The sequence below is a fragment of the Athene cunicularia genome (genome assembly GCF_003259725.1).
Source record: "Athene cunicularia isolate RWA chromosome 12 unlocalized genomic scaffold, athCun1 chr12_part1, whole genome shotgun sequence".
Lineage (NCBI taxonomy): Eukaryota > Metazoa > Chordata > Aves > Strigiformes > Strigidae > Athene > Athene cunicularia.
This window is the reverse complement of record NW_020799116.1, coordinates 383735-399236: the sequence shown is the minus strand read 5'-3', so window position 1 is coordinate 399236 and position 15502 is coordinate 383735. Positions and strand designations below refer to the sequence as shown.

At 48.8% G+C, this 15502-nt stretch overlaps 1 protein-coding gene across 13 annotated transcripts in view; it reads right to left on the bottom strand.

The window, feature by feature from the left end:
• Nucleotides 1-679: 679 nt before the first annotated feature.
• The window catches only part of TMCC1 (transmembrane and coiled-coil domain family 1), a 166690-nt gene continuing 151867 nt past the window's right edge, over nucleotides 680-15502 (bottom strand). For all 13 annotated transcript variants that reach the window (XM_026857835.1, XM_026857833.1, XM_026857839.1 and 10 more), the window contains 3 exons: nucleotides 13982-14916; nucleotides 7487-7622; nucleotides 680-4981 (listed from right to left, as the gene is read on the bottom strand). In XM_026857835.1, the coding sequence (XP_026713636.1) occupies nucleotides 4667-4981; nucleotides 7487-7622; nucleotides 13982-14916 (1386 nt within the window). In that variant the 3' untranslated portion in view covers nucleotides 680-4666. The remainder of the gene's footprint in view (nucleotides 4982-7486; nucleotides 7623-13981; nucleotides 14917-15502) is intronic.

The window sequence follows — 15502 nt, the reverse complement described above, 5'->3', positions numbered from 1 at the left end:
GTGAGGGAACGCCATCCTGCCAGCTGGATTCTTCCCCGGCAGAGCGGAGCCGGGGCCCAGCGCTGCTCCACAGCAACACCTGGTGAGAAGTACAGGCCAGGCTAGAACTGCAGCTCGCCCTGCCTGTGTCGCTGGGCACCGACCTGGGCCCGCAGCCCACCAAGGGTTTTCATTTTCATTTGCACTATCCTGTACAACTCCGAGGAAGCGAGAGGCAGCCCCAGCCCTCCCCAGCCGGGCAGCCCAGGTTACAGACCCGCGCAGAGGGGGGGCTCCCACCAGCCCAGCTCTTCGGAGGCAGCCGCCTCCAGGTACGTCACCTCTCTAACGGCATCCGGCTCCTGGACGGGGGCAGAGAAACGCTGCTGGGTGCAAACCCCACACCTGCGGGCACGGCAGTGACCCTGGGAGAGGCAGGGAAGGAAATGGGTGAGGAAGAATGCAGTGCTGCTCCTCCTCTTCCTCTGCCCGCAGAGACCAACAGTGCAGCCAACTTATTCCTGCCTGTGGCGTATGGTTGGGTTGGTGCTGGGATGAAATCGGGTATCGGGTCTATGGAGAACTTACTCAAATTTGAAGTTACTAGGGTTCAGTACGGTTTTAACACATTCCTTTTCCTTGCTCACCATCCCCCTCCCCCCAGTCCCCTCCTGCCCCAAACATCCAAACCAGGCCAGTGTTAATAGCTGAGGTCTTTATTTAAAGTTTTTTATATACAGTAAAAGTGTCACAGATAAATCTGCGACAATCAGACAAGACAAATGTAAATCTCTCTCAACAATTAGCAGCTTAAGACCTATAAACTACAGTGTTACGTTCACAAGTGTCATTTCTGTACTTTTCAACCCGTGCAAGTGAGTTTTTCTGTTTATTTTTTTACACTTTTAAAACACACTTACAGCTAAGTCAATTGCCTACTACTATACCACCTGGCATACACAACACAGACACACAGGGTTTTTAACTCTTTAGCCACATTCAGAATTCACTTAAAAACTGGCAAAAGTACTCAATCTTGAACCCCTTCATAGCTTGGCTTCTTTTGTTATAATGCTGCTTGTTTAATTAAAAAAAATGCATATTTTCAAAGCTGAAAGACAGTGCTTTTCTGTCCCAGTGCAACATGTACAGAAGTCAGCATTTAATCTGATCAGACCCTAAGAACTCATAGGATTGGAATAAACCAATGAAATACCTGCTGTGAGCATGCCGAGTATCATTAAACTAAATTAATGAGCCTGAGAGAAAAGAGAACTTTATAAAATTTTACATGGTAAATTTTTTTTTGCATCAAGATTTTCTTTCTTTACATTGAGAAAGGAAATGGGGTAAGCAGATGAACTTCATTTGAACCATGGAATTTCAATGAAGAGCTGCTGCTTTTTGAACTAACACAGTCCATTATATTCTTCCCTTTTTATAGCCAAGTTGATATGTGCTAAACATATCTAAGCAATTTCAGAATGTCAACTCTGAATATAAAATGCTTTGGGAAACATTCTGCAACTCCGAGATGGCCACTAAAAAGTTTACACCCATAAGGAAGGCTAATAAAAAAGGTACTCACACGCACACTCACATCCATGGCGGAAACTGTCCTCTACACGTCATCCAGAAACACTTCATCAAGAAAGCAAACACAACCACTTACAAGGAGAGGGAGCTTTAAAGCTAGAATCACATTTCCAACGATATAATCATTGTTAAGCTATCGGAAATCATCACAGACCTTCAAATTGAAGAGGAAGGGAAACCCCAAAACGTTCTGCTAATGCAAAAGGCAAAACACATGGCAGTTGTGTTAGGATATGAAAAGTGGATGCAGCATCATACATGGCATTACTGCAGACAACTTTCTGGAATGGAAGAAACTGTCGAGAGAGAAAGAGACAGACAGACAGACATTGTCCAGAACCATATGTACATGGCCTTCACCAAACAGTTTTGAGGTGATAAGTTTCTATTAAGCCTGTGCCTTCTGGCAGATTAGCAAATGATATTTACTGAAGACGACACAGAGTTGAGACACTAAACAAAGTCAGGATATAAAGGAGAGACAAACACTTCCTTCAGATACTATGGATGAGTGGCACCGAGTGTCCAGATCCATTGGCTTTCAACTCCTTCCTACTTTGAGCACATAAAAACCTACCATGAGCAAATCTAGTGTGATCAGAACAGAGAAAACCAGAGGTGTAAAGGCCAGGTTTCAGAAATAAAGGCAACAAAGCTTTTCAATTATGTGCCAAATCAGTTCTTACTGTTATTCACACCTTTGTTTCTGACAGAAAACATGTAAGGGGAAGATGATAGTTACCCACGTAATTGGGATCAGCCAGAGAAGGATGGTAAACAGAACGGTTTCACTGGAGCTAGAAGCATGGTCTAGGGAGAGAATGTTTACATGATCTTTGCTCCGTCTGCAACTCTGTAGAAAGCATGATTATTTTTGGCTTGAGTCAGCTGCAATTGGCAATCTGTGTTTTAAGTAGGACAGGAGCAGATTAGTGCAGGTGGTGACAGAGGTGTGCTGGGATCCCTGGGAGGGCCGTACCTGAGTTTCCTGTGACTATGGAAAAAAACGGACAGAAGGAGGAAGGATGGTTGGGCGGTGGAGGGCTTGCCTCCACTGGCAACCAGAAGACCCTCCAGGCTGTTAACCTAGTTTGAGGGAACTTCTCAGAACCCAGAATTTGTGTCATAGCATAAAGTCCTAGGCTTCCATCTACATCCATCTATCTATCTATCTATCTATCTATCTATCTATCTATCTATCTATCTATCTATCTATCTATCTATCTTTGATGTACATGTTCTGTATAGGTATATGTATGATTTCAACTGGTTTAGGTCACTTGGGCAACATTTGGTTCCTAGAGGGAACTTAAGCCTGGAAGGAAGGAAAACAGTAAGATCTAACTAAACACCATAAATGGTTTGAAAGAGAATCCTGGAGTCTTTTTGGATTTCATGGAGACAGAAGCTGAATCTTGGCTTTTCTACAGTGAAAGGGACACCAGTCATAAAACCAGCAGAGAGCAAACACCGCTGCCTTGGACAGGAAGCCTGCCTGCCGGTGCCAGGAGGGACCAGCAACAGCGTGCTGCCAGGCCTCGGGAGTTACACTGGAAGCTGACATTGCCTTCAGAGCTTTGAAGAGGAATCTATACCCAGCCCTTGCCCCCACGGCTGGAGAAGAGGGTGCTCTCCATGGCACACCACACACACAGTGTACAAGGAAGATCTCGACACAGACACACAAATGGTCTTACCAGAGCCTGACAGGAGGAAAACTTTGGTTTCTCTTTTTAGGGGGTTATTTAAAAATCAGAGATATTTCTGAGACAACCATTCTTTTAAGTGGACTGTTGATTCAGTATTTCCTTCCTTAAAAGAACCTGTCTTTTCCCTAGGAAGGGATGAAGAGAAATTCCTTATTCTTATCCTGAGGCCAGGAATGAGAGGTGACGTGCAAACGAGAAACATAAACATACTCTCATTCACATCTGGAAAAAGAAAAAAAAAAAGCCCTACATGGCAAAAATGTGTGGAGAAGATAGATGTTTTTCATGATGCTGCATCTGTATGCTCAGGAGGACAGATAAATGGCATATGAAGAGCGCTGCGTTCCAGACAGGCTGGCACTAGAAACTACTCTCTGCCCTCCTCAAAACTGTTTCAGGACAAGACGGCTCACAATTATTCACGCATTTCTTCATTTAAAAACATCACTTCTTTATTTAAAAGGAAAAAAAAGTAATGACCCTCCCAACCCCTTCCAAAAAAAACCCCAATAATAATAATAATAATTATAATAAAAAATCCTATTAGAAACAATAAGGAAGCACTGAGAGTTTGAGTATTACACTCTTCAAGTATGCTGTTTGGATTTTTTTTAAATCTGTGAATATACATATATAAAAAAAACCTTAAAAGTGCGACCAAGGGCTTCTGCTTAAAGATAAGTATTTCAAGGACTACTTCAAAATACTGTAGCACGACTGTGCAGTTACTGTGTATGGCATGAGGCTTCCACTTCATACGCCCAGCAAAGTCAGCCAGCCTTACAGAGTTATTGTGAGTCAGGTTAGCACAGACGGCGAACCCAGACGCTGAGCTGGGAGAGAGATCCACACGCCGTTGTTTTTCTCTTGTTAAGGAAAGAAACCACTCTGAATGCATACATTTGGACATGGAATGTGAGCAGGCTTCACAGTAAAAGTTTAGTGTTACAGGTTTGCTGTGGTACCATCATTCAAGGCTGTGCACTAGCTTTAGCTTTGCTCATCTTAAGCTAACCACGTTCTCTTCTTCCTGACAGGTTTAGTACAGTAGTTCAAGCCACAATTTAATTTGCCCATTGGTATGCTCCAAATTTCTGTATTTTATTTATTTCTTTTGTACACTTTAAAGAATCTTAAGATTTGCATCCAAAGAGAACCATGCTACATAAAAATTATCCAGGATTCTCGCCAAAAAGAGTTCTTGAATAAAATCTAAAAAATACTATTGCAATGCATCTCGCAGAGAAAAAACGTTATTCTAAATGTAAACAAATTCACTCGGACACTTTAAAACTTCAGCGGAGTAGTTGCTGACTAATCTTTGCCACGCTTGCTCACCAAGAGCGCCGGGAGGAGGCCGATGCAGCCAATTCCTGCCGCCATCATCTGGGGGGAGACAAGAACCGTTCCAAGTAGCCGGTGATGGCGTCCCAGTGCTTCCACAAAAAGGCAATGAAAACCACTATAAATAAAGTGCTGAACGTCCTATTGCGAGTCTTCATGAGGGGCACGACGCAGTTGGCCACAGTGGAGACGAAGACGAGCAGGACGGCCATGACAGCCAGGAGGATGTTGATGAACTTCCCCAGCAGGTTCCTGGCCGTGGCGTTCTCCAGCCCCTCCAGCTGCACCACTTGCTGCTGCTGCTGCTGCAGCTCCATCTTGGAGATGCGGGTCTGGCACGCTTCCAGGGCCTCCTGCCAGCAAGAACACAGCGCTGGGCCGCCGGCACCCACACGTCCCCCATGGCGGGTGGCCCACGGCCCTCCCCTGACCGACGAGGCCAACCCAGGCCACCCGTGTGCCTTCCGCACCGCCCGCGGGACACGGGCCGCCACACTGGGCGTGGAGCAAGCCACGGCACCGCACAGGACCGAGGGTGAGGAGCCCCTCATGAACGAGGCACGGCTGTCTGTAACGACCACGGCACCTCACTGACACCAGAGAGGATTGTCAGAGAGCTGACAGGCCGGGCAGGAGTCAGCCTTAGTCAAAACACACTTCAGCTGCCTGTCCCTGCACGGTGCGACCGTCACCTCAGGCCCCACCATCCTCCAGAGGAGGATGCTGACAGCCCTCAGACAGCCCTTGTCCGGAAGGGGGGGGGCTACACAGCGAGCTGCTCACTTCAGCCTTGGTTTCAGGAGAACACTGAGGGTACCAAGGTGCTGTGTCTAGCCAGCACTCCTCCTCCTCCTCTTCTGGGATGTGTATTCCCAGAGCCTCCCATTTCCATCCCTTTCCTTGCAGTGGCTTGTGCTTATCAACCCTTCTGTGAGCCCATTCAACTCTCTAGTCAACCTGGCAGAGAAAGTCTACAAAAATAACTAACCAAAAAGGCTCGGTCACACTCTGCTCACTCAGGGACCTGAACGAGCCCAGGGAAAGGTGTGAGAGTAGCGAGGGTGGGACTGCACAGCTGGTGTCACAGGAGGAAGATCCCCTCCTCCAGACTGCAGCAAGCTGGGGCACTGGCAGAGCTCCAGGTGACACTGCAAGGGCTGGAGAAGTGAGATGTCTGGGAGAAGGGTCGGAGGCATGAGATTTATGAAACGGCCTCTAGGAAGTATGTGGAGGGAGGAGACTGTCCTGTACAGAACACCACCTCTAAAGCAGGGCTAACTTGGGGGTCTGAGACATTTCTACTCTTGCAGATACAAAGTTAGAATTTTCTCATTAATCCTGCCTCAGAGTTGCTTTTCTCAGACATCAAGGCCAACTTCGGTTAACACCAAAAAGTCTGCAGCAAGCAGCAGTCTCTCTCGGGCTGATCACTGAAAAAGGAACTAGGACTGTTCCTCTGCAACATCAGCCCATGCTCTTAACTGGTTTTTCATGCAGGAAAACTCAATGCTTACCTTTTCCTCAGCACTGCTGAGGAACAGTCTGTCCCAATTTGCAAATTTACACTAAAAGCACTGAATCATAAAGTGAAGATTTAAAAAAGCTATTGAGAAATCCCCACTTCAGTTTAAGTTTTCAACCTTGCTTCTTCCTGCTGTGTTAAATTAGAGAGGAGAACAAAACCTGAATATTGTAACATTCCCCCAGGCCATGGCACCACTGTCCACAGACACTAACTTGTTTTAACCTGAACTTAGAGGTCATGTGTCACCCGCTACCTTTCTCTGTCACAGCATCGTGCCTGTGGAGGTCAGTGAAACACAAAATCACAGAACAGGCTGGGTTGGAAGGGACATTAAAGATCATCTCCTGTGAGGGCTTCTCTTCAGTTACGGTCCCCGAAAGCACGGGGCAGAGCTGCTCAGCCTCCTCCAGCAGCGGGCAGCCTGGAAGGCCACTGACCCAACTGGACCTGCAGCTCGACCTACAAGCGTGCCAGAAGCACAGCCTGCTCTGTCTCCAGAGGAAATCACCTGGCTGAAGCACTTCGGGGGGAGGAAGGAGGGAGAACTCTGACCTACAATTCTCTGCTCACGCTATAAGTATCTCACATCAGTGATCAGAACCGAGATGCCTGCTAAAACTAGCACAGAAAGTATTTAAAATGGACGATAGACCTATTTCTGAATAGGCCTTTCTTTGTGAGGTTTAGCGGCTGCTCAGATCATTTCCCAGGTCTCTTGCTCTGTGGAAGGCCCTCCAGCTTCAAAATCCCCGTTTCCATAGCTTTGGTCTTTTACAGACTGAAAGAAACTTCTTTAAAAATACCTCCTTATTTGGGCAAAACCGACAGAAAGAATTGTTTCCTGCCTCAATGCAGTGGATACACAAAGCCATTTTTCCTTAGACACTCATGACCACTGCTCTAAAATTAGTGACACAGAAACACACCCTCGAGAAACAAACCTCGGCTCCGTTTACTGGGAACGCTACTGTGAAAAGAAGTGTTCAGGTCACCGAACCCTACAAAACCCTGTACGAAAAGTGGACGCAGGCCTCCACTTGGCTACAGCTCATCTGGAAGCTCTGCTCCGGACCAAGCGGCAGGCTCGCTCTGCATCGAACCCGTCTGCTGGCGCAGGGCACAGCCCCTCCTTACACAAGCCCTTACTTGGAGAGATGCCTGAGGGGCAGAGATGCAATAAAGGCCCTTCCAGAACTCGTCGATATGCAGTTTAGCAATAAAGCTACAAGGCCTAAAAGCAAATATCAAATGACAGAAGTATTTCAAAAGTGAGTGAGTTCCAGAAAGCGCGGGTGGAAGGCAGAACTGGAGTCTCCTCGTGCCTGTCACCCACCTGGATGTCCCGGGCTCGCTCGTAGGACTGATAGGCAATTTTCTCCTCCATGCTGGCCAGCTCCTGTTTTAAATTGAGGATCTCATTCTGGTGGAGCTCCGTCAGGTCATTTAGCTGCTCTTCGAGTCTTTCACATCTGAAAATGACACACATGGTTCAGCAGCTTTAATAAGAAGAGGACAGCAAAATTACACCAGTAACAATGGAGCAATGGACATCACAGACTTGTTAGTGAAAACCAGTGTGGCCTCCTCAGTCATTACAAACACACACGTTTGGAAGGCCTCTTAGAATAGAGTAACTTATTCCCCAAACTTCTGTGTAGACCCGTTTCCTTCTAATACCATAAGCTCTTCAGCATTTTCATCTACACTCGGAACAGCAATGGGCATAAAAATGATCCAGAAATAAAACGTGACCAATGCCTCAGAGCACATGATCGTCCTGTCTGATCTCTACATGTGAGGTCACGTGGGTATCCTTGACTTATTTTTTCTTTATCTCCCATGAATGATGCAACTTAACCAGCAAAGACCATCTTATTTTTAAGGAAGGCACGTGAATCATTAACTACAGGCTTATTTTTCAGTTTGCTACTGGTGAATGGCCTGGGCGCAGTCCCGAGGAAGAGGGCGGTCCAAAATAACTGAGTTACAACAGTTCTGAGATACAGTTTTGTTTCTTATTGAGGGAGTTTTAAATTGACTTCAATGATCGCTCCATAATGTTATTTTAGCACTTTCAAAATACATTAGGGATACTTTGCATTTGTACGTAGCACTTCATTTTTGGAATTTCAAGTCCAAATTTACAAGTAACTCGAGCCTCAGTACCTTTTTAAATTCAGTCAACTATTTCTAATACTTCCAAAAGGTAAACACAGACAGAGTGCGAGGCCACAGCCCCAGGGTCGGGCGCAGCAAGCTGGGCACCATCCACCCCCCCTTCCCCCACGCCCCCCGCTTGTTTCTCACTCCTGGTTCATGAGGAGCGACGGCCCTGGTGCTCGCTAAGTCACGGGTACAGCTACTGTGGGCCCTGGGGTTTTCCACTCTGATTTCCTCCATAACAGCATGAAAAAAGCTTACTGTGCAGCTCTTATCACCTGACCCCTGATACTAGTAGCTGAGAAATTTCTAAGGAACTCAACATAGATAATTCCTTGGTTTAATCTCAGCTCCTCTCTGACTCCAACTGAATTTAATTCACACATGCACACACATGCATAAAATGAATAAACAATATTTATCTAGAATTAAGAGTTTAATTACAAGTTCTGAAACTACAACAAAAATACTGCTTCTTGGTTTTTCTCAATATTTTTTTGGTGCTTCACCAGCCAGATACTCAGAATCTGTAGGCAAAAGCTAGCCTTTAAAAATAGTCTTGGGATTCTGTTTTTAGTTGCAAAGTCTGAAGAGAATTTTAATTTCCATTCCCAATGCAATACTGCTCTAAACCAAGGAGTCAGACGTAGCACAGCATCTTCCAGGAATGAAACACGTGTGGTCAGCCAGGAGAGAGACTGAGACAAGCGCCCGCTCACACGGCTCAGCCCAGACAGGAGCCAGGACAGCCCGGCAACCCAGACAGGGCACACGGGAGAACTGGTTCCCCAAGAACAACAAGCTGCAAACAAGGGAATAGCCACATGAAGGCTGGCTAATGAAGGAAGAGCCCAGATAATTAATATTGCCATTTGTTCACACCCAACTTAAAAAACCCTCAACTTGACAACAACCAAGAAATCACAACTAAACCCACGCTAAATCCCAAAGGCAGCATCAATTACTTGAAATATATTCAGTTTGTTAATATATTACAAAGGTCTCCAGGGGCTTTATTACATAAAAAGGGACTTAAGCATTTCTGAAAATATAACAATTATGTATTTTAATCTCCTCCCACATACATGCCCTTCATCAAAAGGCTGTTGCCAGGCAGCTTAAATCCTGTTCTCCAACAAGAAACAATCGTATTTTAATAATTTCAAAACTGTTTCAATCTACAGGAAACTTAAGGAGCCCCTGCAAATCCATACAGTTAAGAGTTCAAGCGGAACGTGCTTAGCGGAAGGGCTGGCTCCGGCCCTCCCTGCCCTGAATGCAGGGCTACGGCTTGTCCCCGAACCACGCTTCACCTCCCTGCCTGACCCCAGAGCTTTTGCAGTTTGCACCCAAGAACCATCTGAGCTTTCAGAGACTGCTGTGCTAGGCAGCCGCTGGAACTGGCTTATTAAAAAAAAACAACCCACACCCCCTTGCAAATGCACCCACTTACTTTTAAAATTACATTTCCTCCATTCATTTACTTCTCACTCCTTGTCCCATTATCTACATTATCTTTCGAAAATGATTTTTTTTCCCTGCTGTTTTCTACTGATGTTCAAATTAGAAAAGCTAAGAGGGGTTCATGCAACTGGCAGGGCCCAAAGCCAGAGTTTTCCTACTGGAGGATGGTTCACATTTAACTCAGAGGTATTACAAAAATAAAAGGGATGGGACACCTGTCAAGAGGGTTCGGTTATACTCACACTTCCCTCTCTAACGTGTGAGTGCTGGTGTCTGTGCAAACCTCTCTGTGAATATAGCAGTGCCCCCAGTGATCAAATCCCAGTTTATTTCAGGTACAGAAAATACCTCGTTGGATTTCAGGAATTATTTTTTCACTAGCTAATATGTGAAATTGCTAGCCTCTTGCTTAACAAGCTGCAGCACAGAAACTTTTCTGTGTAAGAGACTAGTGCTGACTGTCACAAGTCTCGGGGAAGGCCAGGGATGTGCGTACAGCAGACACCAGAGCGGTGCTGGGGTGTCGCTCTGGGATGCGGAAACACTTCCTATAGAGAAGCCACATCACATTCCCACCCATGTTCTGAGCCCACTGCCTGGGAATCAGGGAACTGATCTGAAAAAGGCAATCTCATTATGACCATCTCATTTTTTAAGAGCTTTAAGGTATTTTGAAGTAACAACTTCAAAATACACAGCTAATGGAGCATAGGTAAGGGACACAGTTCAATACCTCTCTGCAAGCATCGCCCAAGATGGACCTTTTTTTTTTATACCTATGTTATACAAAATTTCATCTGGTCTTTATTTAATAGTCACCCAGATGTGCTCCTTAGGCTCGGAACACCCTGCGCTCAGCAGCGGAGTCTGTCTGCAGGGGCAGCGTTGCCCCCGTGCCCGCGTCGCGCTGTGCCTCCAGCCGGCCCTGCCCTGGCAGAGGGCACAGCTCCCCGGGACGGCTCAGGGCCTCCACGGCCGGGCCAGCCCTGTCCCACCCAGCGCTGCCTCTGCTGCCCGGCCACGCTCCAGAGACCTCCCCAGCCCTTCTAGGCCTCGAGGGTTCAGCACCTTTGATCTATTTTAAAACAAATCATGAGAACAGACTGAAGTGCAGCAATCAAACTACAGCACAGATCAGATAAATGAAAGCACCAGCGTCCAGCATTTTGGCTGAAGGATTCCTCCTGACAGGAGCGTGGGAGACCTCAATGCCCTTTCCAAGGATGCCAAGCTTGGGAAGAAACCCAAACCCTCGGGCTGGCTACACTCCAAATGTGTGAGCTCATGATTTCTCCACATGCAAACAGGTTCCTAAAGGGACACACAGAAAGAAAATACTCAGCAGGAACTTTACTTCAGTCTCAATAGCTTGTATCAGTAAACAACCACCACCTTCCAACTGCTGAGATCAGCGACAGCTAATTTCATGGCCTGCTCCTGGTGCAGAAGGAACACAGCGATGGCCAAGGCGCCACCAGAATCTTCCCTGCTCACACCTCAGCCGCGGCAGAGCAGCACGGTGCGGTCCTGTGCTGCTGGCTGTGGGCAGGGCCTTGCCGAGGGACCACCCTGCACCACCACGGCGGGGGACTGGGGCAACCGCAGCAGCGAGTCCCTGCCCAGGAGCCAGGCAGCAAAGCGGCAGCCACAGGGACTGATGGGCAGGTGCTGGAGGCAAGGAGAGGGAGGGAGGAGATCCACGGAGTTGTGGAAAACCTGCAATGCAAGCCACAGCTCATAAACACAACTGCATGGACACACAAGGGGAAAAGCTCAGAACTGTAAAAGGCAGAACATCTAAGAAAGAGGAAATGGACAAGGGCCACGAGACAGAACGTCACAGCACGTGCTTTGTTCCAGCTTCCAGGTACAACGCGGACACTAAGCGCTGCCCTGCGAGCAAAGGCTTCTCCAGAACACTTCTCTCGGTGAGCCCTAATGGAACTCAGTGCTTGTTTTTGAAAGCTTCCCAGAAACAGAGCAAAGTTATGAGGTATTTATAGCTTTTAAAGCCAGTTATGATTAATTTGGATCTCCAGCCTCCCAGTTTCAAACCACAACCTCCATTCCCATCTTTCCATTTTTCCAAAAGAGAGCTGAGGAATGAGGGGGGTTCCGAGTCATCGGAACAGGCACCAGCCCTCTCCAAGGCAGCGGCATCCTCTGCCCTCGGACACGTGACATAACCTTCCAGTTCTCAGGGTGATGTTGGCTTTTATCTTCGCGATGGTTTAAAACACAGCAGCTATCAAACAAGAATCTAGATTTGTACAATAAGGCATTAACCTCACTGTGATTAACCCGTGAGCTCCCTGCGGATCCTGCAGTTACCTGCTCACCTCTGACAGCCTGCAGAGACAAGGGCACTTAGTGTGGTTTGACTGGTCCTCTTGAAGGGTCACATCTTTAATTAATTTGCATCAACATTCCAAATGCCAGGTCTAAATTACTATCTTTTTAAGCATTTGTAAGCCAAACACAAGTTCCCTCAAAGCTTTTCACTCAAGGCTGCCTTGGTTTGTGGTGAGGCTCTGGGCTCCCCTCAGGGGAGCACTCGGTAAAGGTCAATGGCCCATGGCAGATGTGACTGCCCATGGCACGGATGAGGACCTCCATGAACCTGGCTAATGCTTTGAGGGAATAACTAGCCAGTTTAGCTGGCAACATACACCAGTCCCCAAGGGCTTCTACTGTATTTTCAGGCCTCTCCTTCAGCTGTACTGTGATTCCACCATGAATGGCTGCTGCTTGTACGTGTGAAAACCTGCACACTGACAGATAACAGGCCCCTCTCTGCTGGAGAGTGAAGACCAAACTCCAGGTCGTTAGGTGACTTCACAACAATGAGGCACTGGGAACCAAAGCTGCCGTGCCGGGCGCCAGCACCAGGCAAGTCGCTGATTGTCGCAAAGCAGGATTAGAAAGTGGCGTTGGTCTGGCTTTATCTATCCAAGCTTTGCAAAGCCCACAGAAAGCTTGCTGTCTCTACAGCATCCTAGCAGGCTGAGCCTTTCCAAATGTGTTCCCAAAGATCTGGCACCAGCATGTCTGAAGAGCTGTGGGGCAACTCCACTCCGCGCTGCACAAACCATGGCGGCAGGCTCGAGCGGCTGTTCCCAGCCCAGCAGCTGTGCTGAGCCTCGCAGGCTTCACAGCCCGGCCACGGGGGCAATGCCACTACGAAAGCCTGAGGTGCTCCATCGGGACGAGGAGTTGGGACCCTTGCGTTTGTTATTTAAAGTTTAAAAAGCGTGGTTTAAGAATCCCGTGGATTTAGGCTGCAGCACCCCGAATGGCTGCAGAAGGGCAGCTGGTGGCTCTTCCCTCCGAAACCTGGGGGTGAGCCCCGGCTCCTGGCATGCAATGGATGGACACGAGGCCATCAGCTGGACAGGACGGGGTGGCACGGGAGCTCGCTCCCACCAGCAGCATGGGGAAGGGAGTGGGGAGGCCCCCCCAGCAGCCCACAGGGTGCCTGGCGGGGAGGCAGGACGAGCAGGCGACTGCCCCACGCTGCCAGGCTGCCTCCCTGAAGCCACCGTCACCTCTCCCTGAGGACCTGGTCAGGGCCTGGCCCTACTGCAGCGAGGGGAGGGCTGATGGGATGATGGGTTACCCACACCCAGAGCCATCCGTGACAGAGACACACGTGACATCAGCACTGCCAGCACCTGACATGCAATTTAACGTCACCGAACCCTGCTGCTGCGAGGCTGAGCGAAGGGAAGAGGACACCCTCACTCTGGCACACGGGCAAGGTCCCATCCTTCTGGGGGAGCCCTAAGAAAGCTGATCTCTCTTTCTCTGGCAGATACGGATCTGAGTGTTGGAGAGGCAGGGTCGGGACATCGCCCACATACAGTCCTGTCTCTCGCCCTGACCCAAACCCCTGCAGGACTGTGGCAGGGCACAACACTATCTAGATAATAGTAACCTCCTGATCTTGTGGGACACCCTTCTAAATCTCTCTGGCTTGTCTTTTTGTCTTGAAAACACCATGAAATAACCTATTTTCCTTGTTATTTCTTTCTTGTACAGAGCAAGACAACAGTATTTACAAAAGACAAAGCTGGGAGGGCAAAATCCTGAGAACTTCCCACCTCAGTGAGGCTGCTGGGAACAGCCTGCTGAGCAGCCGAGCCAGGACTGCGCTACCCCACGACTCACAGTGCTTAGTACAGAAATGAAGGACGACAGCACATACCTGTACCGCTCCTCCTGCAGCGTCTGCATGATTAATGAGTAATCCCGCTGATAGCGAACCTTAAGGTCCTCAAACGATTCTTCCAGTCTTGCTTGTGTCTCCCGAATCTCTTGAATCTCATGCAGTATTGCATCAAACCCTGAGCTCTGCATATCCAGAGTGTTTGTTTTGGAGCTAGAAGCTCCCACAGGGCCCCCCGTTGTGCTGTTGGCTCCCACCGAGCCCGATGTGGCACTGGAGCAGTCCTCTTCACTGCCATATTTTGGGCTTGACTGGAAGTTCTGAATAACACCTAGAGCCTTGCCTCCTGTCCCATCTTCCTGGCCTTCCTCCAGGGAGTCTTTCAGATTAGCAATGTTGTCTGCGCTCCCAAACTTGTTCCTTATGAGGGAGGCAATCTCCCGGGGTTTGGAAACCACAGCTCCTGCTGCTGAATGCGTGGCTTGGGAGAAGCTGGAAAGCCCCCCTTTTACACTGTCTACGACTCCCTCGCTGAAGCCAGTGACTTTCGCTCCCACATCTTTCAAACCCTGATGCATATCCCTGAAGACATCCTTCGGCTGCCGAGGGATCCCATTCTGCTCAATCTCTCGCAGTTTTCGATGGTAATGTTCTAGTTTCTTCTGCAGCTGCAAGATGGTCTGGGCTGACTTTTGATTTTTCTTCTCAAACACTTGCTTGATGCGGGCGCTCTGCTGCTTGTCTGCATTGTTGGCCAGTTTCAGGTACTCTGCCACGTTGTCATCGCGGGCTGTTTGTTCGATTTTGATCTGCTCGGTCAACTTCAGGATCTTCTGCTGCAGGTGTGTGATAGCCACTTTCGTACGCTGTGGGTCCGGGGTCCCATCCACAGAGTCTGTGTTGATGCTGCCATCGGTGCTGGAGGCCACCGCACTGGAGGTCTGCGCAAGGCTGCTGACTTCCAGCCGCTCAATCTAGGCAGGGAAAGAGACAAATGTAAGCGCTCGTCACCAGCTTCACCGACACAAAACCTTTCCTTTCTCGTGCCACCGACTTGACAAGTGGATCTAATTCTGCAAAAACGTCCCTTTCAGCTGGCTGGGGTACAGCATCAGTAAACTGAGCTTCACGTGTTTTACAGCGTCTAGGACAAGCTGAGGAGACGGGAAAACTCCTCGTGCTTCAGCTGACCTGACCGCCTCAAACAACCACAATCTCGGGCACAAGCGAGACGGGGCACCCGGGTTCGGCCGGCCGAGTTCTCTGCGGCCTGGGAGTAAGGGCAGGAGTTCTATCAGCCGGGAGGAAAGAGGCAGAGACAGAAAAGAGAGCAAAGCCGGTGAAAGGGCAAACGCCGCCCCGATGCAGCGTACAGCAAACCTGCGCTCCCGCCCGCGTGGCCTCTGCGGGGCGACGACGAAACCGCCCAGAAAACGAGCGACCTGCCGCGGTCCCGAGCAGGAACGCGGAGCCCCCGGCGCCCCGGTAAGGCGCCCCGCCCGCCGCCGTGCTGCGAGCGGCCCGCGGGGCCGAGCCCCCTGTGACCGGGACGGCGGCGGC